The sequence below is a fragment of the Plasmodium fragile genome, assembly GCF_000956335.1.
Source record: "Plasmodium fragile strain nilgiri unplaced genomic scaffold supercont1.11, whole genome shotgun sequence".
Classification (NCBI taxonomy): Eukaryota; Apicomplexa; class Aconoidasida; order Haemosporida; family Plasmodiidae; genus Plasmodium; species Plasmodium fragile.
The window spans coordinates 84,622-108,541 of NW_012192591.1; the positions used below are offsets into that span (position 1 = coordinate 84,622).

General features: G+C 41.3%; 5 protein-coding genes across 5 annotated transcripts; 2 read left to right on the plus strand and 3 right to left on the minus strand.

Annotated features, from left to right (window-relative positions):
* Positions 1-2,492: 2,492 nt before the first annotated feature.
* On the plus strand, positions 2,493-9,551 carry AK88_01281 (uncharacterized protein; the record flags this gene model as incomplete). Its single annotated transcript, XM_012478917.1, has 1 exon — positions 2,493-9,551. One exon carries the CDS (start codon positions 2,493-2,495, stop codon positions 9,549-9,551), a length of 7,059 nt encoding a protein of 2,352 aa, XP_012334340.1.
* Positions 9,552-9,641: 90 nt separating this feature from the next.
* Positions 9,642-14,640, minus strand: AK88_01282 (uncharacterized protein; the record flags this gene model as incomplete). Its single annotated transcript, XM_012478918.1, has 2 exons — positions 9,642-9,842; positions 9,976-14,640. The coding sequence occupies 2 exons, from the start codon at positions 14,638-14,640 to the stop codon at positions 9,642-9,644; spliced, it is 4,866 nt and encodes a 1,621-aa protein (XP_012334341.1).
* A 1,710-nt stretch (positions 14,641-16,350) lies between these two features.
* Positions 16,351-18,126, minus strand: AK88_01283 (glucose-6-phosphate isomerase; the record flags this gene model as incomplete). The annotated part of the gene is made up of 1 exon (XM_012478919.1): positions 16,351-18,126. One exon carries the CDS (start codon positions 18,124-18,126, stop codon positions 16,351-16,353), a length of 1,776 nt encoding a protein of 591 aa, XP_012334342.1.
* Positions 18,127-20,721: 2,595 nt separating this feature from the next.
* Positions 20,722-21,654, plus strand: AK88_01284 (uncharacterized protein; the record flags this gene model as incomplete). Its single annotated transcript, XM_012478920.1, has 1 exon — positions 20,722-21,654. One exon carries the CDS (start codon positions 20,722-20,724, stop codon positions 21,652-21,654), a length of 933 nt encoding a protein of 310 aa, XP_012334343.1.
* A 382-nt stretch (positions 21,655-22,036) lies between these two features.
* AK88_01285 (uncharacterized protein) lies at positions 22,037-23,536 on the minus strand (the record flags this gene model as incomplete). The annotated part of the gene is made up of 1 exon (XM_012478921.1): positions 22,037-23,536. One exon carries the CDS (start codon positions 23,534-23,536, stop codon positions 22,037-22,039), a length of 1,500 nt encoding a protein of 499 aa, XP_012334344.1.
* Between the last annotated feature and the right edge of the window lie 384 nt (positions 23,537-23,920).

Consider the following 23,920-nt stretch of genomic DNA (forward strand, 5'->3'; position numbering starts at 1 on the left):
AAAAAAAAAAAAAAAAAAGAACAAGAAGAGTCTGGCTAAATCATTGAAGAAGGTTACATATATAACTTTCCCTAAATGGGACGCACGCTTTTGTTCTTCAATCTTATTTTTATTCAAACGAGATGGCTGTACGAAAAAAAGTACGCGCATGTGAATGAATAAAATATATATGTACACGATAGAGCAAAGAGTCGTATAACGTCAAGGAGCCCTATCTGTGGCACAGTGACACATGTTACCAAAAAACGAACGTGCATAGAGTGCTAAATAAACACAACACGCAATCTATATGTATTTGTACACAAAAGGTGAAGCACAAATATGTTTTTTTAATTGCGCGCTTGCTTACTCATTTGCATGAACGCATATATAAAAAAAATATGTACAAATGCGTAAACGCCAGTGTAGGGTGAAGAACGCGAAAAATGAAAAAGAAAATGATGAAAAAGAGTAAATAAATGAATTAAAGAAAAAATGAAGAAAAAGAAATTAAAAAAAAACTAAAGAGAAAAAAAAAAAAATGAACAGCTAAATGTTAAAAAGCTAAGCGAATGAGATTGAAAAAGAAAAAAAAAAAAAAAAAAAAAAAAGATAAAAAATGCAGAGCGCATGACATTTTATATATTTATATATTTGTATATCCATATGGATACATTAAAAAAAAAAAAAAGTAAATCCAAAAAAACGTTGTAATTTTTCTACAGCGGAATAAAAACAAAGATTCAAAAACAAACAAAAAAAAAGCTCTAACGTGAAGAGAACTCCACAACGTGTAAATGTAGAAAATAGTAAATTTTAACTTTAAAAATTAAAAATATATAAATATGTTTTTTGTGTTTACCCACATTGCTGGCACGACGACGTGACGCGCCCTGCGCTCTTTGCACTTATATATAAGTGTTAAAATGGAACAAATGTTTTTGGAAAAAAAAAAAAAAAACAACAAAAACAAAAAAAGGGGAAGGGGAGAAATGCACAAAATGGAGTGCATGTTAATTTAATATATATATAAATATACATGCCATACATATTATGGCATATAGATAATATAGTGCGCAAGTATATATATATAATATCACGCGTGGAAATTGTTATGCACTGCGGAACGATGTCGCGGAAAAAAAGCACGGGCCGAAATGGAGAAATGCCCACCATGTACTCAGTGCATAGTGTGAAAGGATAAGAAAAAAACAAATGGGTTTAGAATAAAATAACGTCCCCATTGTTCACTTTTATGTTTAACGCAAAACGATGTAGCGTTTTCGAATTAACCCAGTTTGGCATCCGTAGCAACCTCTTTAATAAAAAAAAAAAAAAAAAAAAAAAAAAACAGCCCAGCGATTAGCACCATGGGCAGCAAGTCCTGTGTTTGCCTTTTAGGGGTGGGGAACTTGGACGTACAACCACAGACTTATTTTGTTATGACTGTCCTGGAAAATGGCACCTCGTGTAGTCGGTCATAGCGCGTCGGTGCTAACGCAGTAAAGGCATTAAAGGTTATATAATACTTCTCCGGTTTTGTATTTCCCACATATGGCCATCCTGCCAAAGTGGAATACACCCTACCCCCGTGTAGCGCCTTCCTCAAAAGCGTATTCCTTTTCTCTTTCTACATGCCTGCACCTAGTGCATGGTAAAAATTGTCCAAAAAAATGTGTTCACTTTTGTGCGTTCAAGAAAGGAATTCCGTCACAGGCGTGAAAACAGGGTTGTAACAACAGTGTCCTTTCGCGTATGTTCCAAAAATGAAACCGGAATTGCACATGGATACGGCAAAAAAGGATGAAAACAAAAGAAAAAAAAAAAAAAAAAAAAAAGTGTACGTATACGTATCATAATGCAGAATAACGTAGCGTCCCGTATGCGCCGTTAACACCTGGTAACACGGCCCCACGCAGCGCCAAGCGCGCGACGCACCGCACCTCGCAGTCCAATTCGAATAAAATACCAGCGCGAAGCGAAAACGCTGTCCCAGTCTTTTCTGTTCAAAAAGACCATTAGAAAAAATAAATGCGTGTATTTTCAAGTTGAACTTTCCAAGTGCATATTATTTTTGTCAAAGTGCGCACAATTCTGTTGCAGAAAAAATAAAACACTATATAACAGAACTGTTCTGTATGCACACCGGGTGGAACTTTTTTTAATCACACAAATAGTTAAAAAAAGAAAAGAAAAGAAAAAATACAAATTTTTATTTTTATTTTTTTTTTTTTTCTACCCATTTGTGTAATTTTATGTTAACCTTGCTAAATCGTACATTTGAAAGTGAGCACACGCGCGCATACGTAGGTGTCCATACATGTATGCGCGTTTTCTTCACTCCTTGTAAGCGGCGGCAGGCGCAGCTGCGCGTTACGGAGAGTTTGAACGAGGACGGGGCAAGGACAAAATACAAATTGTCCGCTTGATCTATCCCCCTGTGCCTACACCGCAGCTACGCGGAAAAAACGAACTGCCACATGTAAAAGCTCTAATTTTTTAAAAAAGACCAAATGGAAATTAACAATAAGAGAAAAAGCATTTACTACTACAAAGATCGGAGCGAAAACAGTTTCAGTGGCAAAAGTTCCCAGGACAGCATTTCAAGTTTGGGGGACTATTTAAATAATACGCCAAGTAATAGCGGAGGCAAAATAAATTTCATGAAAAACTACTTTTGGTTTTTTAAAAGTAATAATAATTCGAAAAAGAATTCTCATGATTCTATTTTTTCTGAAATTAAAAGTGCGGATGGAAATAAAGGTAGCAGTCATCAGTTAGATGCAGACAGCGACCATGTAATGCAAAGCCCAGATGGGAGTAGTAACCATTTGGGGGATGTGAATGGGCACTCACTAGGGAAAACAAATGAAGAATCAAAAGGCGTGTCCTCTAGGAAGTCCTTTTATTCCATTTACGATTACACTGATGAGAGTGATTATAACACGTTGAGGGAGAACGAGCAAGATGACTCGCTCCAACAGCAGAAGACCTTCGAACCGAGCTCTCATGACAGGTACCCCAAGGGGGAGTGTGCGCGCAAATACATGCATATATACGACACAGATAGTTCGCCGAGCAACGACAGTAATGAGGGCAGCAGCGATGGGAACAGCGATAGCAGCGGGGAAAGCGCCAGTGCGAAGGAGGCCCAGGACGAAGGACACAAAACACTTCCTACACAAGGAGTACAAGGCCAAGAGAAGCAGGGGCCCACGAAAGAAGAGAAGAAGAGAAGAGCAAAATGGACATCCCAGGAAAAAATGGAAAACCTAATAAACAGCTACAAAATAAAAAAAGGAAAATCAAAAATACAATACGTAGGAATATCAGCTATCCTAAAAAAATATATATACATTACAAAGAACGAAAAAATATTATTTTTTAAAAAAGAATTAAATAAAAAGAAAATCCTTGTGAGAAGCAAAATTAAGAAAAGGTACAACCCCTGTGCGACATTTTATTATTTACACAAGAAACAAAAAAATGCACTTGGTACGAACAAAACAAAAATAAACAAGTGCCATTTCTTCAGATACTTATACTATTGTATGCTAAAGAAGAAGCTGCAAATTTTTTACAGGACGAGAAAATTGAAAAGTCTAATCAAGTATGCGTCTAGTCAGGGTTGGAGGCGATCTTATGTGAGTCAGTTTTGGAGGGACACTTCCAAGGATGCGCTAAAGGGTCGAAACGTAGAGGAGAACCACGCAAAGGAGGATGCAGACGGAGATGTGAAGGCAGAGGGAAACACTTCTAACTCCTTTATAAAGATCCCTTCCCATAGCGACACCAACAAGGCGGAAGGATTTGTGTCTGTTCGCAGCTGCCCCAAGAGCCCCCGCCAGGACGGACAAGGCTCGTCTATGCACCTACCTGACAGCGAAGGGGCCACTCCAAAGATGGAAGAGGAGCAATTGACATATGGCAAGAAAGACACAGCATATGTAGACGGGGAGAGCTTCTCCCAAGTGTGCATAAAGAATTGTGTGGAAAACAAAACAGGACATCACCAAATGGAACAGGAAGCAAATCAGGACGATAAAGTAATGAAACAAAACCACATCAGTGATGAAATTAAAAATGATATAAAAAATATGCCCACGTACGACTGCTATAAGAATGGAGAGGAAGGATTTTCCATTTGTACCAAATGCAAAGACGAATGCATCGATTATGCACAAAAGCAAGGAAAAGATTATATGCTGTCGGAGGATATAATAACCTTAAAGGGAGAAATGGTCCTATCGAAGGGGGAAGAACACATGCACAATGTTCAGGCGGAGGAGATGAATGATGTGATTGATTTGGTAAAATGCAAAAACAGCAGCAGCGCATACGGCAGTGATTCTCAAGAGGAGAGCTTCAAAATGGACTCCAGTGCAGACAGGGAGGAACACTCCTCAGGTGAAGTGAACGCCTTAGGCGAAGTCAACTCAGCAGGTGAAATGAACTCATCGGGCGAAGTCAACTCAGCTGATAGTATCCACTATGTGAGTAGCGAAATAGTTCGAGTCGTCTCCGATGAAAGTATTGAAAGGGACAGTTTTCATTTCGGTGGGAGAGAATGCGCTGGGAACGCAGGCAGTGCAGTAATAAATGAAAATAATGAAAGTTCCTGCGGGTCCAATGAGGAGGAAAGTAGCACGAATAGGATAGAAAGTGAAGAAATGAGGAGTAACTTCAGCGGGGAGGAAGATATTGCTAAGGTGAAGGGGAGTAGCGAAAGATGGAGTGGTACCAGTGATGACGTAGCAGTGGGCAAAATGGAGCACACCTATGGACACTGCAGTGCTACCAGTGAGGAAGATGCCATTTCGAGCAGAAACGCACGCAGCGAAAGTTGCAGTGACATGTGCAAGGAGCAAGACGCCAACGGAAGCAACGGGAGCAGAAATATGTATCCGAGCAGCAGCAGTAGGGGAAGCTACGACGTCAGCGTAGAGTTCATCGAATCCTCATTTATGAAAGAAATTCACGCAGGGGGGAAAGGGGACCACGCGGAATGTAGCCACGCAGACAGCATCGAATGTAGCAACGAAGACGGAAACGAGGACAGTAACGGAGGCAGTAACGAAGAAGATAGCCAGGCACAAAGTAGCAGTGGCTCCAATGATACCCCAAGCATATGCCAAAATCGATCGCAGACAAACAGCCACAATGACACTGGGCAGGATGGACCAAGTGACGCTTCAGTCAGCGCAGAAGAGCGCGGACAAGTTGAAGAAGAGAAAAAGGAATCTCAATCTGAAAATGCAACTAGCGGGGAAAGTTTTGTTGAAACGATAAATTTGGCGACAGAGGAAAATGTGCACGTGACAGGTCATCCACATGTACATCAGCAGTTGCAAAATGGGGAAAGTAGCTCACTTTACGAGGAGGAGGAAGAAGAAGTCGAAGTGGACGAAGATGAGGAAGACGATGATAACGATGATGATGATGAGGGTGAAGAGGGAGATGATGACGATGATGAGGACGAAGAAGAAGATGACGAAGACGAGGAATACGACGAAGAGGAGGAAGAAGAACATGAAGCAGATGAAATAGAAGTGGATGAGGAAGTAAAAGTGGAAGAACAAGTAGATGTAGAACCAAAAGAAACGGTCGAAATGGAACCCAAAGAAACTACTCAAGTAAAACCACTCGATACGCGAAAGGTTGTGAACTCCGAGGAGGAAATTCAAAACAATATGGAAATGGAAATCAGAAAAAGCATTGAAGAGATATTCAAGACGGTTTTCGATAATGACATTCTCGCAGTGGATTCCCAGATTAAAAAGTTCAATGCGTTCTGGGATGCGGGGGAAAAAGACGAGGGAACAATAGGAGACGAGGAGGACAGCCTTAAGGAGCAGGTGGGTGACATGTCGGATAGGCAGGGGGGGGACGCAGAAAATGAGGAAGATGGAGAATCAAGTGAAGAGGAACTGGTCGAAGAGGACGAACCGAGTGAAACGGAAAATGATGAAGAGGGAGAAGAGGATAAAGACCAACCTGGTCACACGCAAATTGGAGAATTGGAGGAGGTCGTACAGAAGGAACCGGTGTACACGGAAAGCGAAGTACTAGACGAAAACGCTAACAAGTTGGTGGATGATGGGGAGGCCGACGAGACAGTATCCAATGACGACGTAGCGGACGACATGGTAGAAGAGGAGGAATTACCCGATGGGTGCGGGGACAAAGTGCTGCTGAGAAAAAATGCCTTCTCCTTCAGCACATACAAGAACAAAGAACTCCTGCATGGGTTCCGAATGGAATCACTTAACAAGTGCGTCCATGCCTTCGACAGCGTGAATAGTGAATACGCGGACATGGACAGAGAGGGGGAAGAAATGAAGAAGGAAAAAGAAAAGGGAGCGGAGGAAGAGGCTCAAGAAAAAACCACCAAACATAAGCAGATCACAAGGAAAATGCAGAGCATGAAAAACGAGTCAGACATAGGAGCAGACTTCCAACTGAACGTGCAGATGTCGGTAGAGGATCAACAGCTGTACTCACATCTGCAGAAGCGTATCATGAGAGATTTAAAAAAGGGTTATCTGAAGAAAATGAAAAAAATGTTTAAAAAAAAGTGCAAGCAAATGAAAAAGGACATTACGGACAACATCAAAACGATCGTGCACAAATTTAATAATCCAGATGAAGCCCTTGAAGGGGAAATTCAGTTTGACACTAACGTGAAGAGCTTGCGAAAGAAGCCTCGAAAGACATCTTCAAAGAAGGGTCAGAAGAAAACCCTAACGAATATACACACCGATGGGTATTGGACAGAAAGCGGTACAAGTTTGCGAGCGAAGGAAGAGACAGCGCCGTCCGTTGAGAGTTCTGTCCATTATGCTCCTAACTGTGCCATCGTCACGGATAAAGGTGTTGATATTGGAGGGACAAACACGGATGGGCACATAGTGCATGCAGTTATAAGTGAGAGTGATCGAATGGACAATTCAACCGGAGAAGTGCTTAGGGGGGACCAGGCGCAGGTGGGAACCTCCACACAGGACATCCATGGTAGCCATGATAGTTTGCGCTTAATACATTCGAATGAAACACAGGAGAAACAGCAGCCCCTGCAGGATCTGCAACAAGTGGAGGACATAACTCACAACAAGCAGCAGGCTCATCAGCAAATTGTGAGTTCTCCTCAAGGGAGTAAGAAAAGCCTCCTACCTATCACAAATGGAGATGGATCCTCCGAACTGGATGACCATCTGGCACGCGCACAGGACGGGAGTAACCAATTGGAGCTGGACGTTTCTACCACCAATGGCTCCATGGACCGGGCGCAAAAATATTTCCTGCAAAAATTAAAATGCGAAAAAATATGTCTAGTGACAAAAACATTGGGCAACAAGAGCGAATTATTTAATCGGATAAACAGCATGACGAAAAAGTGCATCGCGAACGCCTTCATGGAGAGGATGAATAATATTCGTAAGGGTCCAACTGTGTGGGATGCTACCACAAAGGAGAAAGAAAAAATACCCGTAGGAAGCAGTCCCATCAGTGAGATGAAATTAGATGGTGAGCATAGAATGCTACTTCTTCACGAGGGAAATAACAAGCAAACTGCACTTCAGTCAGATAAGACAGAAGGGAAAAACCCAAATGATTATTCAATTGAGAGGTATGAAACAAAACCACAAGGGGCGGAATACACACAATTACAAATGACTAAAAACTCCAAGGAGCTGCATTCCGTTAACAATTGCAACGACATGAAATTAGATGCGTGTAAGCAGAAACTGAAACGGGTGACCTCCCTAAACTACGTGAAGCACAAGTTAAGCAAATGGAAGAAGAACGATAAATGTTTGAGTGCAAAACAGGTTATGAAATATTATCGCCCATGTAGAAGAGGCACGGTAGAACATGTGTATGTTGCGGCAGGGCACCGTAATAAGGGCAACATCATTACACATGGGGGAATTAGCAACGTAGGCGGTGTTAATCATGTGTTTTGTGTGCAACACGCGGACGCCAACCAGAAGAAAGCGCCTTATAAAGAACAAGCAGGTGGAAAATTCGTCCAATTATATTTCCCACACTCTGCAAGTAGCAACAGGAATAAGGTGCCAAACAACCTGTTCATTAACCCAAATGCAATTTTCAAAGGAAATAATAAAAACGTACAATATATGGTACAGAGGTGCCTTGATGGAAAACTCGTTCCTTATATGGTACAGCAGCAGAATGGACAACAGGTACATGCCCAGTGTTACTACTACCCTGTTGGGGCGGGAACCAGTACTGACATAAGTACGAACAAGTTGAATAACCATTACATTTGCCTCCGAAAAAAGGATGGGACTTGTCTTAACGGTTACTATGTCCACTCGGGTGAGTCACACAGGGGTGCTCCATCAAATGAGTCGGACTACGACTTGGCGTTTCTGCAGAACAAGTTCACCTTTAAAGCTGTAAGTGGAGAATTGTCCAACGGGAAGGTCAAGATGTGCGTCAATAAAAATAACCTCACGATAAACAAGTATAGGAGGTGCAACCGGAAGGACAAATTGGGCCCGTGCAGGGAGAGCCATGTAGGACCCGGGGGACACATCAGGGGGGCTGCTAATCAGTGTGCAGTTTCTTCCAATTGCGGCAAAACGGACAACCACCACGTAGGGAACACACATGCGCACACTGCGGCGAAGCTTCATAGCGCGAATAGCCAAGGGGTAAGCAGTTTGAAGGTCAGTGGAAGCGGTGCTGGAATTTTCCTCGGCTCCGATGATGTAAAGCACCAAATGGGTGGAAAGGCAGGTGGGGCAAATCGTGTGGTCCTCGTGGATTACAAGAATGGCTCCTTGGGGGTTAAGGGTGAGAGGAAGTCAAGTCAGCAAAGTCAGGTGCGCCCATTAGTCCAAGCGGGCCAGGCGAGCAAACCTGTTATGACAACCGGGCAAGGATCCCTGCCTGCCGAGCGAACCCTCCGCACGCCGAACCTGCCCACAAGCAAAATGGATGGACCCACCAGCTTCTACACCCAATCGCAGCTGTACAAAGACACGACGCTCAAAACGAAGAAAAAAAAAAACAACCTCTTCACCGTAAATCACAACCTACTGCAGACGCCCCACCAGTATGATGACCAGAGGAAGCGCAAAATATGTTGCAACATGAGCGAAGACATTTCATGTACAAACACTTGGCATATGGACGAATCTGACCCGAAGAATTGCATTTTAAAAAATATATGTAATGCATATCACACCTGTACAAACGCGAACCATGTACGGACAAACGAAAGGGGTGTTACCAAAAAAGTACAAAACGAAATTAACTCGCTCAACACGATAGACTTGCACAATGCACATAACTATCATGTGAAGGTAAAAAAAATTTCCTCCAGCAAGAGAAATCAAGAACGACAAGTGTGGGCAGATGAGGCCAGCTTTAAAAATATCCTCTTTTGTAATGCGCATGATACGAATTTTACAAAAATGGCTCTTAAAAATAGGAACATTGAAAGCTTCCACATTTGCTCCATTAATTCCTCTGGCGTGGACGAATGCCCAAATGCGAACTACCGTCATCAGATGGAAAATATTTGCATATTCCGGGACTTCTGATCTAGTTAGCGGTTTTCTTCCTTGGCTCTGTACACGCTTTCGATGACGTATACCTGCGGTGAGGTGAAGAGGCGTGAGGTAGCGGAACATTTACAATGGGTGAAAGCGATTGCACATTTGGTGTACGCGTCTCTCCGTGGTGAGACCGCTTTGCAGCTGGCCTTCTCTGGGTACCTTGTCCGATTTGTGCATGATGAAGTTGCGTTGGGGGCAAGGGATCACGATGCTCATGTTGTTCTCCTCGTTGCAGCGGTAAATGCCGATGATGATGGAGCCCTTCTTGAGGTACTTCTGCAGAGGGGTGTGTGGGGAGATAGCGGAATTGCGTTGGAGTGACGCTACATCGGGATGACGCCACATCAGAGTAGCACACGTTGTAGCGCGCTACAGTTGGACCGCTGCGCTGGAGAGCCACGAAACCCACCTGGAAGAGGAAGAAGAAGTTCCTGGAGTGGTACTTGGGGTTTATGCGCCTGAGGAGCAAGTCGGACTTTATCCTCTTGGAGCTGTCCGTGTACGTGCCGTTTATGAAGGCTTCAATGGTACCGATACTGAGCGAGTTGTTCTTTATGGGGAAGGTGTACCCAATGAGGTGATAAATCAATTCATCTATAAAGACACTGGCGGAGGTGAATTGTAAAAAGTACAAATAAAAATAATAATTGTCCACAAAAATGTGCTCAATTTTTTTATAAATATTTTCCACAAGCAAATTTCCATATTTAAAAAATTGTATTTGCTTTTTGTAATTTTCAATGAAGAGCAAATTATGAGCCTTGTTCATATTCATCATGTTGTTTTTTTTTAAATTGTCGATATTTGTATACACTTCATTGTTTAAGTACTGAACGGAAAGTGTGTTGTTTAGCTCTATAAGGAGGTAAATATTTTTCCTCGTTTGTTTATATTTATCGTTTACGAGATTGTTAGAACATTCTTGGTCCATTTTATTCATCACTTGGGCATGCACAGGTTGACTGTTTTCCTCTGCAGCAGGATGCCCCCCATTTGAAATATTCCTTTCTCTTATCGCTTTTTTTTTTTTGAGTAAATAATTATCATACCATTTTGACTGTTTCTTTTCTTCTTCGCGTATGTAGTACTCCACCAAGGCATCGTTAACATCCCTCGTGCGGAAAATATTTTGTATATTATTAAAAATGATGAGCAGATCACTGTCGTTATGTTCACACATGTACTCAAAGTAGTTTATATTTTTGGCCTCCTCATTATATGATATGATATTATGATGGGAGTTCAACTTTAAATAATTTTTAAAAATGACGCATTTTTTGCAACGAAGGATTCCTGCTAGGATTAAATTGTACAAAGACAGCGGAGACTTTTGTATGTAGCAGATGCTGTACTTGGCCAATTTATTGTTGTGTATGTAGGATGGAATTTGATCACTCAGGATGATGATGTTGTGTCTCTTGCGCTTATGGAGAACCTTCAGGAAGGTGTTAATAGACTGGGGCCAGTATATCAGGATGATGAAGTTGTCCTCCGCCTGATTGACTTCTCTACCCGGTTCGTCATTGCCTGTCTTTTTAACCTCCTGACTAACTTGTCCCTCCCGTCTGATGCGGAAGAACTGCAAAGCTTGTAAATAATTGTCGACACGAAGGATGTTCAAGACAGGATTGAAGTAAACCCCTGGTTGGTTTTTCAGCTTGTTCATCTCACTGTAGTAATGCTGACCAGAACCCTGTACCGACCCTTTCTTGTGTTTCCCCCCTTTTGAGGGGTCACTCTTTTTAACCTTGACATAATCTACACAATTGAGCCAATCCAATTGCACCTTCTTCTGGTTTTGTATTTTTTGTAGAATATTGTATTTATCGGTGAGAAGAATAAACTGCACGTCCATAGAGGTGTAAACAAAATGAACAGGGTTCAGGATGACCTCGTTATACTCATTTATGATGCCTATGAGGAAGGCGTTATAATTCATGAACATGTAGTGGACGATGGTGACAAAATGGAAATTGATAAAGCTTTCTGGCAATTTTATTTTGTATATGTTATATTTTATTCCCTTTATATAGTGCAAGTAATTATTGTATGAGTTGTAACAAATGCTTTCATTGAATTCGTGGGATAGGAAGCTTCGGAATGGCATTTTATTCTTTGTCCCTCCTTGAGTAATGCTCTTCACCCTTTTCATGATTGAACCGGATGGCTTGCTGTTTCTCTTCGTGCTCTGTGGACTCTTCTCCGTTGCATCCCCTGTGCGAAGATCAATTTTGTAGAAATTGCTCTCGCGGGATTGCTTACCATTGGGTTGGTCTTCCTCTGGGGAGCGCTGGCTCTTTTTTCCACTAAAAAGGTTGAGCCATCTGGAGTGCAAGCGGTTCCGTGTGTATGCTTTGTTGGAGGTGTGCGGTTTGTGTGTCTTGCCTCGCTTGTAGCGCTCCCCCCCTTTGCATTCACTACGGTTGGTAGACTTCTTCCCCATGTGGTTTTCCTCCCGATCGCTGGCGCCCCCTTCAGTGGACGAGCCAAAAGGGGGAGTTTCCGGGTTGACGTCCTCCTCGAGGTTATCAAAATATTTGCTCAAAATGTATGTGTGCTTAGACTTCAACTTTTGTGGTGTGTTTATAAAAAAAAGAATAGTGAGGAGAAACATTCCGGGGCAGTCATCCAAGGTTTTGGCAAAGAGCTTCATTTTCAATTCGTTCAGGCAAATAATATTCCTATTACTCCTCTTAAGCAAAATGCTATTATTACACATATTGTTTAGGAAGACGGAAATGCATTTATTAAAAGGTCCAAGGGAATTAATTTCGTTGTATCTTTTTAGAGTCTCCATGTCGTTATGTATATTATGGTGTGTATTCATAACATTGTTGCATATGAAGATCCCACTGCTGAACGAAATAATTTTTTTAATTTTGAGCGGAAAAGGTTTGTTCAAATCGTATAAGCAAAGGCTGATTTGACAATACCCTTTTCTGTTCAGCAGACGAATAATATTTACATAAAATTTAACTGGAAGACTTGTTAAAAAAATAAATTCATCTAAATTATTGTACGTGGATTGTAATTCATTAATGATAACATACAGTGCAATCGGCTTCATGTGTCCTATGATCACAAAATAGCGGGCACCTATGTTTGGAATTTTTCCGTATATTTTTTTTTCCTGCACCATATGGTCCTTCAGGTACCTTATCTTGTAATGTATATAAGTGAAAATCATGAAAATGTAAAATATATGTGTAATTTTGGCTTGCAGAGTGTAGGGGAAACATGTTCCTCTTCCCATGGCTGCTGTGGAGACAGTTTGCATCCCGGAAAATATATAATCATATACATAATACTCTCCGTTACATGGTTGCTCAATTAAAAGGTGAATACAAGAATAGGTATATATGACAACTAATATTTGAACAGATAATGTGATCACTGGGAAATTTATCTTGTTGTGGTTGTTACTCTGGCCAATCAAATTTTCTATTCGTAAAAAATTGAGAAAGCGAAATGGACTCGTCAGGTACAACCACCCATGCTTCTTAAAAGGACAATTCGTTACGTACGAAACTATGAGGTAGAAAAATGGGCTATTCATTAAATTTAACAAAAACCAAAAGCTTAAAATATGCTTCGCAGAAAAAAAGAGGAAGAATTTTATACATGTGTCGTAAAGGATAAAGTATTGTATATACGCTTCGACCTTCGTGAAGAAGGCAGGGATGTATTGTGTGTTCCAATTAAACATGCCTGTATCGGTGGACACGTTATTCCTTCGTAGGTGGTTGTAGACGTTAAGCCAAGCGACATGCAACATGAGAGTTATTAACAAATCAGAAATAATGAATGAAGTGTTTTTGCAAAATTTTACAAACACTACTTTTATGTTAATTATAAATTTGAGGAGTAAATTGTGCCACCTGGAAAAATCTGTGTCCTTTTGTACATGCTTATTTCGATCATAGAAGCTGTGCAGCGTGTACTTATTCGTGCTTGACCTCAGTCCTTGGAAGTAACTGGTCTTCCACTTTTTCATGTCTTTCCTTTTGTACAACGTGTTATTCAGCATGAAGCACATGTACTTCTTTTTGTTATCCTGAAAACGAATGCTTTCCTCCGTGCACTCTTCATTTTTTATGTTTAGATATTTCGTGTCGTATAAAAACGACCCCACGTGTTTTGATTCCTTTACATTCCGTTTGTTAAAGTAGTCCTGCGCGCTGTGCCACACTTCACTCAAGCGGGACCCCCCTGCATTGGGCACGAACTGGTGCGGCTCCCCATGCGCGGTGTCACGCACGCTGTCTCGCACGCTGTCTCGCACACGTTCACGATCGCAGTTGTTGTCCCCTTCCTCGTCCGAGTCGTTCAGCTCGATATACTTGATAATCCGGTCTTTCATCTTAAGCGTTCTCCTCTGGTCGTTCAGGCAGATCTTCTCAAACTCCTCGCAGCTGTCTATGATGTACTTTTTGTTCTTGCCCGTCTTCTTCAACACGTAGTCGTTTATTTCGTTTTTGCTGTACTTGCTTTTTCTTTTTCCCCGTCTTCTATTCCCCTGCCCATCCACACTACTGTCCGCTTGATAATCCACACTGCGTTTCGCTTGCCCATACAACTTGCTTTTCTCTTGCCCAACCACGCTGGGGGCACTTCCCCCTGAGGAGGCGAACTCTTCGCTGTACTGGCCCTCCCCGCTGTAAAGGGTGTCCGTCCCCCCGCCCGACGGTCGCCTCCCCCCCCGCGAGTACCCATGGCCACAGTTTACCGTTGCAAAATGGTCCTGGTTCATATACAACAAACTAGTGTCCACCAAATGGTCGATCTTTAAATCTTTGTCATTGCTTTTTCTTCTGAGTGAATGTTCCTTCTTCAAAGAGTACGAGTAAATTTTCCTCTTCCTCGTTTTATAAAATAGGGTATACTTTATCGAGTTGGTTATCTCCGGCAGAATGGCCAGCAAGTACGACACGACGTATATCAGGAGAAGAGCCACCAGACTTGAATAGCAAATGGAGGCATCATATATGGACATGAACTCCAGGAAGAAGTAGGAAGACCCGATCAGAATCGCCACAAACACGATTCGCTCGATCAGCGTGCGTATCATTGTCATTTTGTCTCTCGTCTTGTTCCATCAGGTGCTGGCATGCCTCTTCTACTCTGTGTGCTCCCCGGAGGAAGTATCTAACAACTAAATCTGTGTGCCTCCAGAACGGCTCCTCTCTTACCCCCTGCATAAACGAGTGTGTCAACTGGTGACAGGAGGGCATGGAATTGTTCTCACAAAAAAGAAAACTGTCATCATCAACTGGATGTTTTGTGGCGCCTTTACACTTCGCGTCACACTGGACAGAGCTTCACATGCGAGACCTCTCCCTAGGTCAGCCAAGGCGGAGATTTTTTCGGACATTCGTTCCTTCGAGCAGCAGCCGCATCGGCGGTCGTTACCCGAACGCAAACAGATCGCCCAGGTTTAAACCATTTGGGTGGGCAAAAAACAAAAAAAAAAACAAAACAAAAAAAGAAAGATAAAAAAAACGAAAACAACGAAAAAAGGAGTAAATGTATCCAGCAGGGGGGCTTAGCCAAACGCTACTAACAAAAGGATACAAACTGGTGGTTACGCTTATCAAAATGTTCTGTTAATGCCTAATTTGGCTTCGCCCTTAAACCTACTATCCCGTCGAATTAAGCGTTTCGCCTTTTAAAATTGCCCCTTACATTTTAAAGGCCGTTTTTTTTTTTTTTTTTTTTTTTTTGGTGCACACTCGCAGTGGTGAGTAGCTATACAGGGAAACTTATAAAGAGTCATACAATTTTAGTGACTCGCCGATCGTTTTCCTTTTTTTCTTTTTCCTTTTCAATCTTATCACGCTTGCAATTTTTTACACGTATCGAAGGTTAGTTTTCCGAGTTTCCCACTTTTAACACAGTTGTAAGTTTAACAAACTTTCGTGTGTACTTTTTCCCAATTCGTAATTTTCCTGTTCATACCCCTCCTGGCTTGGTCCCATGAACGAGAGTTCCCATTTCTTTGACGCATAACCCATTATGTGACTCGTTCAGCTTATGCCCAGTGAGCTACAACCCCTGTTACACCACTGACCGATTAAAGAAAGGTAAAATAGGTGGACCCCTGTTGGTAGAACTGAGGACGCATTTTTACTCTGGTTAAACCGCTTCGTTCCATTTTTACGTCTCGTTTGGAGAGAAAAAAAAATTTGTTAAGTACAAAGGAGTATCTCCAAAAAATGGTAATATTGCGTATGCATAAATATGCCTACATGCGCAATGCTTCCTATCGTTGTATTTTTTTTTATTGCAAATTGAAAACGCGTTTGGTGATTTGGGCCAGTCTGCGCAAACGGAAATGTAGGCAACAATCGTACTCACTCACACACTAATATGAGCATGTGTGCACATGTAGGTTTGCATGAGCATAGAAAAAATCTTTCGCATTTTTTTTGTTTGTGTGTTTGACACATCAGCAAGATACATGGCTAACATAATCTACATGAACATTAGAAAAAAAAAAAAAAAAAAAAAAAAGAAAAGAAAAAATTAATTTGAACAGACAGACATACGGGTATACATAGAGGAGAGGAAAAAAAAAAAAAGAAGAGTTCAGAATCAAAGGGGAGCAGGGATATACGTGTGCATCGGCAAATGCGCATTCTATCTAGAACGGAACGGCCAAACGCACACTCGTAAAGGCGTGAGTTCGAGCACACCGCTAAAAAATTACGTGCAACAAAGGGTAATGAAACATTCCTACAGAGTTACGCACAGGAGGCATAGACATGTCCCCGCGATGATGCCGTATCTAACTGAGGTAGTAACTCAGCAATATCTTGGTGGACTCGTTGAAGGCGTGGGGGGTGGCAGCGGGCTCCTTTTTGGAACGCACCTCGTGAAAGTAGTTGCGCACTTCCTTGGCCAGGACCTTGCCGAGCTCGACGCCCCACTGGTCGAAGCTGTTGATATTGAGCAGATATCCCTCGGCGACAATTCGGGATTCATATAAGGAGAGCAGCAAACCGCACGTGTAAAAATTTAATTCATCAAACAGTAGCAGAGTGGAAGGTCGATTTCCTTGGAAGACTTTATGTGTTAGCAATTCTGGTGCCATTTTTTTTTGGTTCATTTCGTTTTCCTGAGCTACCTCTTGTAAGCTTTTTCCCATCGCCAAGGCATCAGCCTGCGCAAAAAAGTTAGTCATAAGTTCATCATGGTTACTAACCTTTTCACTTGGAAAATGAAGAGGGAAATGAGAATATTTGAAGCCAATTAATTCTACTGGAATTATTTGTCCTTGGTGAATTAATTGGTAGAAGCTGTGTTGTCCATTGGTCCCTGGCTCTCCAAAAAACACCTGGCACGTGTTATAATTAACATGCTTGTTACTTCGGTCGACCGTTTTCCCATTGCTCTCCATAGACAGTTGCTGAATATGAGCAGAAAATTTTAGCAGATTTTGAAAGTATGGCAAAATGGCTATATTTTTACAATCCCAAAAATGGTTGTTGTAAAAACTGGTTAGAGCTAGGAGGACAGGGACATTTTCTTCGAATTTTGTTTTTAAAAAATGTTCATCCATATCATGACAGCCATTTAGGAATTGCCTCATATTTTGATAACCAAATGCAATGGAGAGGGGTAAAATACCTACTGCGCTGGTCACAGAAAATCTTCCTCCTACCCAATCCCAAAATTCAAATACGTTTTCTCGTACTATGCCAAATTCGTCCGTCAGTTTTAAGTTTGTACTGACTGCAACCATATGCTTACTCAAGTCTTCATCATCCTTTATTTTTAACCTTAACCAATGTTTGATGGACCTCGCATTCAGCATCGTCTCCGCTGTGGTAAACGTTTTAGAAATGATAATAATGAGTGTGTCCGTCTGATCAATGTTATGTACAGCTCTATTAATATCGTTTGGATCCACGTTGGCCAAAAAGCGTACGTTAATTATTTCATCTTGATCATAATCCATATCGAAATTGCTTTCCGCGTCATTTTTGCACAACTCCCCGTTTGCTTCCTTTTTCTTCTTCTTGTTCTTCGCCACCATGGAGTTGTAATAGTAATACTTCATCGCCTCATACACAAACTCCGTGCCAAGGTATGATCCCCCAATTCCTATACATACCAAATTTTTAAACTTTGTATTTTTGCAAGTCCTTATAGTTCCGTTTCGGATGCTATCTGAGTATGCTTCGATTTTTTTTAAAACGTCATGTACATTTTCGAGAATATTTTTTCCTTCCATTACAATTTTGTGTGTATTTATTTTTTCTATTGGAATTCGCAAGGCAGTGTGAAGGACGCTTCTATTTTCTGTTATGTTCATTTTTTCTCCTTTAAATGTCTTTTCGATTTTTTCCTTGAGCTTGACTTCCTCCGCGTACTCAATTAATTTGCTCAGCGTCTTTGCTCCATACCTTTGACGAGACAAATCTATGTAGAAATTTTTAAACCTTTTGATCAGCAGCTCCGACCTCTCTTTATCCTTCAGATACTCCTTCAGGTTCACTTTCTTTTCCTCCTCGCTGAGCGTCACCAGCTCTTTGTAGCTCTTCAGCCCAGTGATATCCATGGTTACGATGGTGAAGCAGGGGAACGGCACTACGTCACAGTGAAAAAGCGGTGTAACGACTCGAAGACAAAGTTAAGGTAGATCATATGATCCATCAAGTGGAGGAATTCCCTCTTACCACCTTCGCAAACGCGTTACACCGTGCTGAGTGGAGGGTAGTGGTTGGAAGGGAATTCACGTCTACACGATGTCACCTAAACGCAGGTATACATACGTGTTTGCATTTCACGCAGTGTATCAGGGGGTACATTACTTTAGCGGCAAACATAACAGTGCTATTTACACCTATTTCGGTTTTACCCGCGGAGCTGACTCGGCCGATCAAATGGTAAAAAAGGGGCCAAAAAGTGGCAAAAAAATGTGGAGAACAGGGTAAGTTACTAATGCAGTAGGCTTAGCGCTGCAAGTGAAGGGGTGCACGCAGACAAACACACACTCGGGGGGATGTGCAAGTACGCGCACCTACATATGCATAAGCATACAAACGCAAGCGCACAGTATTCTCACGCATACACGTCCGTGTGCCTCCGCGGGCTTCTAATTTATAAAAAAAAAAAAAATTGTTCTTGTAATTATGTAACACCGCCAAAATTGCAACGCAGTAAGTGAACAATTAGAAAAGGCTCAAGGAGTGATTTTATGTATCGTTAATATTTTTGCATATTTCCTGGTTGATCTACAAGTGCGATTTACCCGCAAGATTAATCGTTCATTTCGAGAATGAAAAGGAATGACAACTGTTTATTCCTCTACGTTACGCATCAAGTACTGCCCAACAAAATATGTACACGGTTGGTAAGGTACACGAAAAAAAAAAAATAATAATATAAAATAGCGCGTTCACATTTGTTAACTCCGTTGTGTTCCTTCGCTGAAACGACTTTGTGCATATTTCAAATGTATGCTCCACAAACAGATGTTGTTGACACAGATCGCGCTCATGTAACGATCATGCATGTACGGATAGATGTTTTACGCAAAAGTAAAAATATATATAAATATTTTTTTGCAAATTCTCACGTGCAGCAAATTTTTAGCAACTAAAAGCTGCGTATAAAAACAGGGTGTCATGCAATTTTAGCAAAAAAAGTGAATTCGTAAGAAATGTAAATAATTGCGGCTAAAAAAAAAGGAAATAATTCTGCCAAAAAATTATTGTAGAAAATTATTAAAAATTTTTCAACGTGCCCGTTTTTTTTCAGTTGCCAACAAGTCGACAAATGTTCGCCCACATGCACTCGACAGGTGTTTAAGGCATATTCAATTTAGTAGAGTCACCGTTGTGTAAGGGGTGGGGGGCGAAAAATAACTTAAACTTTCCCTTGTGAAAAGGGATATTTATGATCTCATATGTTGTTCTTCGCTGTGCGGTAATGCTTGGGGTGTAGGATTGCTAAAATTTTGTCGACCATTAGGGAGAAAAATCGCCCGCGCAAATGGCGAAATACGCAACTAAATATTCATACAAAATTGGTGCAAATTTTACGAAAAATTCGCATTAATATTTAATGCAAATTATAATGCAACTTCGATGCAATTTTGTTCCCCTTATTTTCCTTTCTACGCATGCCTCTGTATATTGCGGTTACCGCTTATGCTCTCACCGAGGGGCAATACTATACGCTACCACTGACTCATATTATACGGCAACGAATAAGGCTGCGCCTTTCTCGCCGGGGCTGTCGCGAGTGCACGCGGCGTTAACACCGTCAAGTGATTGCAGCAGCTGAAAGATACGCGTCGGGGTTGTTTCTTAAAAAGTTATGCTACAAAATTACGCCAAAAAGTTAAGCTAAAAAAGTTACGCTTCGAAAGCAAGTTGTATGCCATGCTCCGCATCCGCTGTGCCAAATGGGGCGAAAAAATACATTCATGTCTTAACTGTTCGAAGGAAAAAAACCTTATAGAGAGGGAAGTGCAAATTAACTGCAAGTTTGCGCCGCTCTCTACTTTCAAATTTAGGTACTGCCATTTTCCCCCCTTGTATGTTTACCAAAAAAAAAAAAAAAATTACACACATATAATATATATACGGAGCTCCTTATTTTGAAAGGAATGTCTTCGCAGGATCCAAATAATTTTATTTTAAATAAATACAGCCTATTTAAAAAAAAAAAAAAAAAAAAAATACCCTATTCGCTCCTGTAAGCTTCATTTAAATGGAAAGATTACGAAGCAGTAGATGGTGTAGCATATAACTCCCATTTCATTTTACGCAGCTGTGCATTATTCGCCCCTGCCGAAAATTGGCATATGCATATTTAAGTGCCTAAAAAAACATATATTTGTTCTTGTACGCAAGTATAACCCCGCTGGTGTATTCGCATGACGAGGTGTATCCCCCCTATTGCATTTTTCGTTACTTAAAAGTAACTGTACAAAATACCTGCGCGCGGTAAGCCCCATGCATAATCGAAGAGGAGCGTGCGCAACGGGAATCTCACTTTAAAAAGGTTGTGCAATTACGCCTTTCCATAATACCAGCGCTCATGTAACCTTATGTTTACGCAAACATGTGTATGTGCTGAAAGCAACTGATACACGCGTGCAGCGCGCACATTATATATGTAACCCCAATCCAACGAAGCGCGCAAAATGAACCAGTTCCTCCTCCGGCGCTGCCAAAAGTTTAAACCCTTTGAGACATTCAAAAGGTCCAAATGCCTAATTAACAATACGCTCAGTAGCAAAAACTTAAAATGGAAGACCACAAACGAGTCGTACTGTGAGTACATACTCACACCCGAGGAGGAAGCGCAACTAAGACAAAATCATTTGCGCATAATGGCAAGCAGCGACATAAATGTAGATGGCAATGTCATGCACGAAGGCGTTAAAAATTATAAGGACAATATGAATACCTCTATATACTACAAAAAATTAAACTCCAATTTGAATGACATCAAAAGTGGCAGCAGCCTCTTTGGCCAGTATTATGTGAAAATTATAAACAGTCTGATGGAAAAGGTTCGGGATGTTCCCCTTATAAATTACGTGTACAACAAGATCGTCTTGAAGTACAGAGTAAACATTCACGTGTTTGTTTCTCCACTGTACGAAAGAATGAACAATGAAAAACTGTTTGTAAAATTTCAAATAAATAAAAACGACGTTCGACAAATTATGTACTTCTTATGTATGCACGTATGGATTTACTGCGCCAAGTTAAATACGATGAATAATCGGTACTTAAAGATTCTTCTGTGGGAAATCATATGGGACTATTACAGAGCATTACTTATCAAGTACAAAATTTCTGAGTTTTCCTTCAATACATATTTGATTAATATGCAGGAATATTCCCTGGGCTTTTGCATTGGTTTGGATGAATGCATGGAAAAAGAGTTCTACGCGGGAAATATTTGCAATCTGCTTTTTAACCACATTTACAACGAGCAAGACCAATTTAAAAACTCCAAAGAGTTAATAGACTTAACAGTTTACTGCATACGGATGTACCAATTTGTTCACCAGTTGCCGGAGGACAACTTCACGCACGCGAGGTTTACGTGGCCAGACGTAAAGTAGGCTTTCTCCAGCCCTTCAACAATTTGAATTTGATGAAAACGAATTAAGACGCATTAAAGCGTGTTAAATTGGAATGTTTTTTTTTTTTTTTTTTTTTTTTGTTGTGCATGTACGTGTGTACATACAGCTAGCCACCGACTTCCCCCGTACACGTCGCAAGTGTGTACTTTTCCCCATAGAACAAAAAAAAAAAAAAAAAATAGGAAAGTAATCCCTTGGGGGCTTAACATATTGGGGCTAAATGCACACGTAGGAAAACCTACGCTAAACGTGCAATTTTTGCTTTTTTTTTTGTTGTTTATCTGGTGTGCCGCCCAAATGAGTTATGCCTGATTGTTCAGGTAAATTCGCATCCGCAGTTGGACACGTGCGCCTCTCCCTGTTAAGTGCTAACCGACTTCACATGAATATGCACGTACACATTCTGTCCCCATAACTGCGTCAACTTGTAAGACACATTTCTTCGCATGTTAATTATAAGCTTGTTGTGCACGCCGCAAATCATTTTAGCAACCTTTTGGCTTTTCACAACAATTTGATATTCAATTATGAGAGAGTTGTTCAAATTCACACACCATGACAGCATGTTGTGCTTGACTTTGTAAGGGACGTCCTTATTAAACCAGCAATACAAATAGGTGTTAATCAGCTGTTCAACAACTTGTACTTTTGTCAACGTTGTATTGGAGTCCTTGGGGTAAACCCAAAATTGATTTTTCGCCTTAAACTTGGCTATATAATCCAGTAATTCCTCAACACCTTTGTTATATTTTGCGGAAATAAAAAATATGTTGTCAAAATTCCCGTTGCTCATAAATTCCTTGGCCCGCGCATTTGCCCACTTATTGTTTGTGCATAAGTCTACTTTGTTTAGGACGAGTATCACCGGCGGGACCAACTTTTGCTCTTCCCGTTCACCATTCGGCGTGTTCTTACTGTCTACATCATTCTTGTACGATTGAATAATTTTTTTCCTGTTTTCAAGTAAGTTTTCCTTGACACTTTTGTCCCTATACTTGGCCTCTTTTTCCATAGCGGTGGAGAAGTATTCTACGAATTTTTGCACATTTTTTTGGGCATTTTCGTAAAGCTCTTCGTTGGTGGAGCCGCTATTCGAATCGCTTTGCGGTTCTCCCTTCCATTCGAAATGTTCCTCACGATCATTCTCTTCACTGGGATGGTTAAAGTTGTAGTGATGCGTTTCCCCCTCGTCTTCGCTCTCACTATTGTATGCCTCTACCTTTTTGGGTGCTAGCATTCGTATTATGTTGAACACGTCATGCGTTGGCCTCTTCACCGTGTCCGCGATAAATAAAACCAAGTCTGCTTCCTCATATCCCTTCCATGCATAACTCACTAATTCTTTACAAAACTTTTTCTTCTTATGTGAAGGGACAATACCAGGCGAATCGATAAAAATTAGCTGAACGTTGTCTTTTGTATATATTCCTGTTATGTCCTGTCTGGTAGTATTAATTTTTGGCGAAACTGCTGAAATCGTTTTATTCAAAATGGAATTTAGCAGAGAGCTTTTCCCCGCATTGGGGGCCCCAATTAGTGCCACTTTTAAATATTTCGGATTTGCCGGCTGTTGTGGTATCTTCCACGTATTCATGTAGGCACTTTTGGGTATAACTCCTCTGGTTATATTTGGGGGGTAATATGTGCTTGCGCCTTTTTCATTGGCCTTTCCGGCCTCTCCATTGGTGGCCCCTGCACCTTTGATCCCTTCATTTTTCGCCTCCTTAATTTTCAACTCGTGCGACAGCGGCTTCGCCCTTATGTATCTTTCTAAAATGGAGAAATTCCGCGCACTGTAATGTGGACCACATTTGGGCTTCTTATTGAATGGGCCAAATAGATACCCAGCACATTTCAGCATTTTGATGCATACACACTAGGGGGGGAACATGTACAACCTTATGCGTTCATGTGGTGGTGTCCTCTATTGGGGGGAGCTCACCTGCCGCTGGTGGATCCATTTCGCTTTCACCCCCAATTTTGGAAAAAAATGAGGAATAGGTATCTCCTTTTGTTGCCCTCCCCGCGCGTGGGATTGTTTCCACTGTTGCTGTGTTGCGGTTTGAGGATTGCCTGATGCACCAACCAGAAATTTGCCGTTTTGCACATTTAGCCAGATGGTCTATGAACACACGGCGCGTGCGGATGATCTTCTCCAATTACACTTCACACTGCTAAATATTTTTCGTGCCTCTATAACATGGTTCCTCTTGTGGAAGCAAAGCCAAGGTTGAACAGTGTGAGC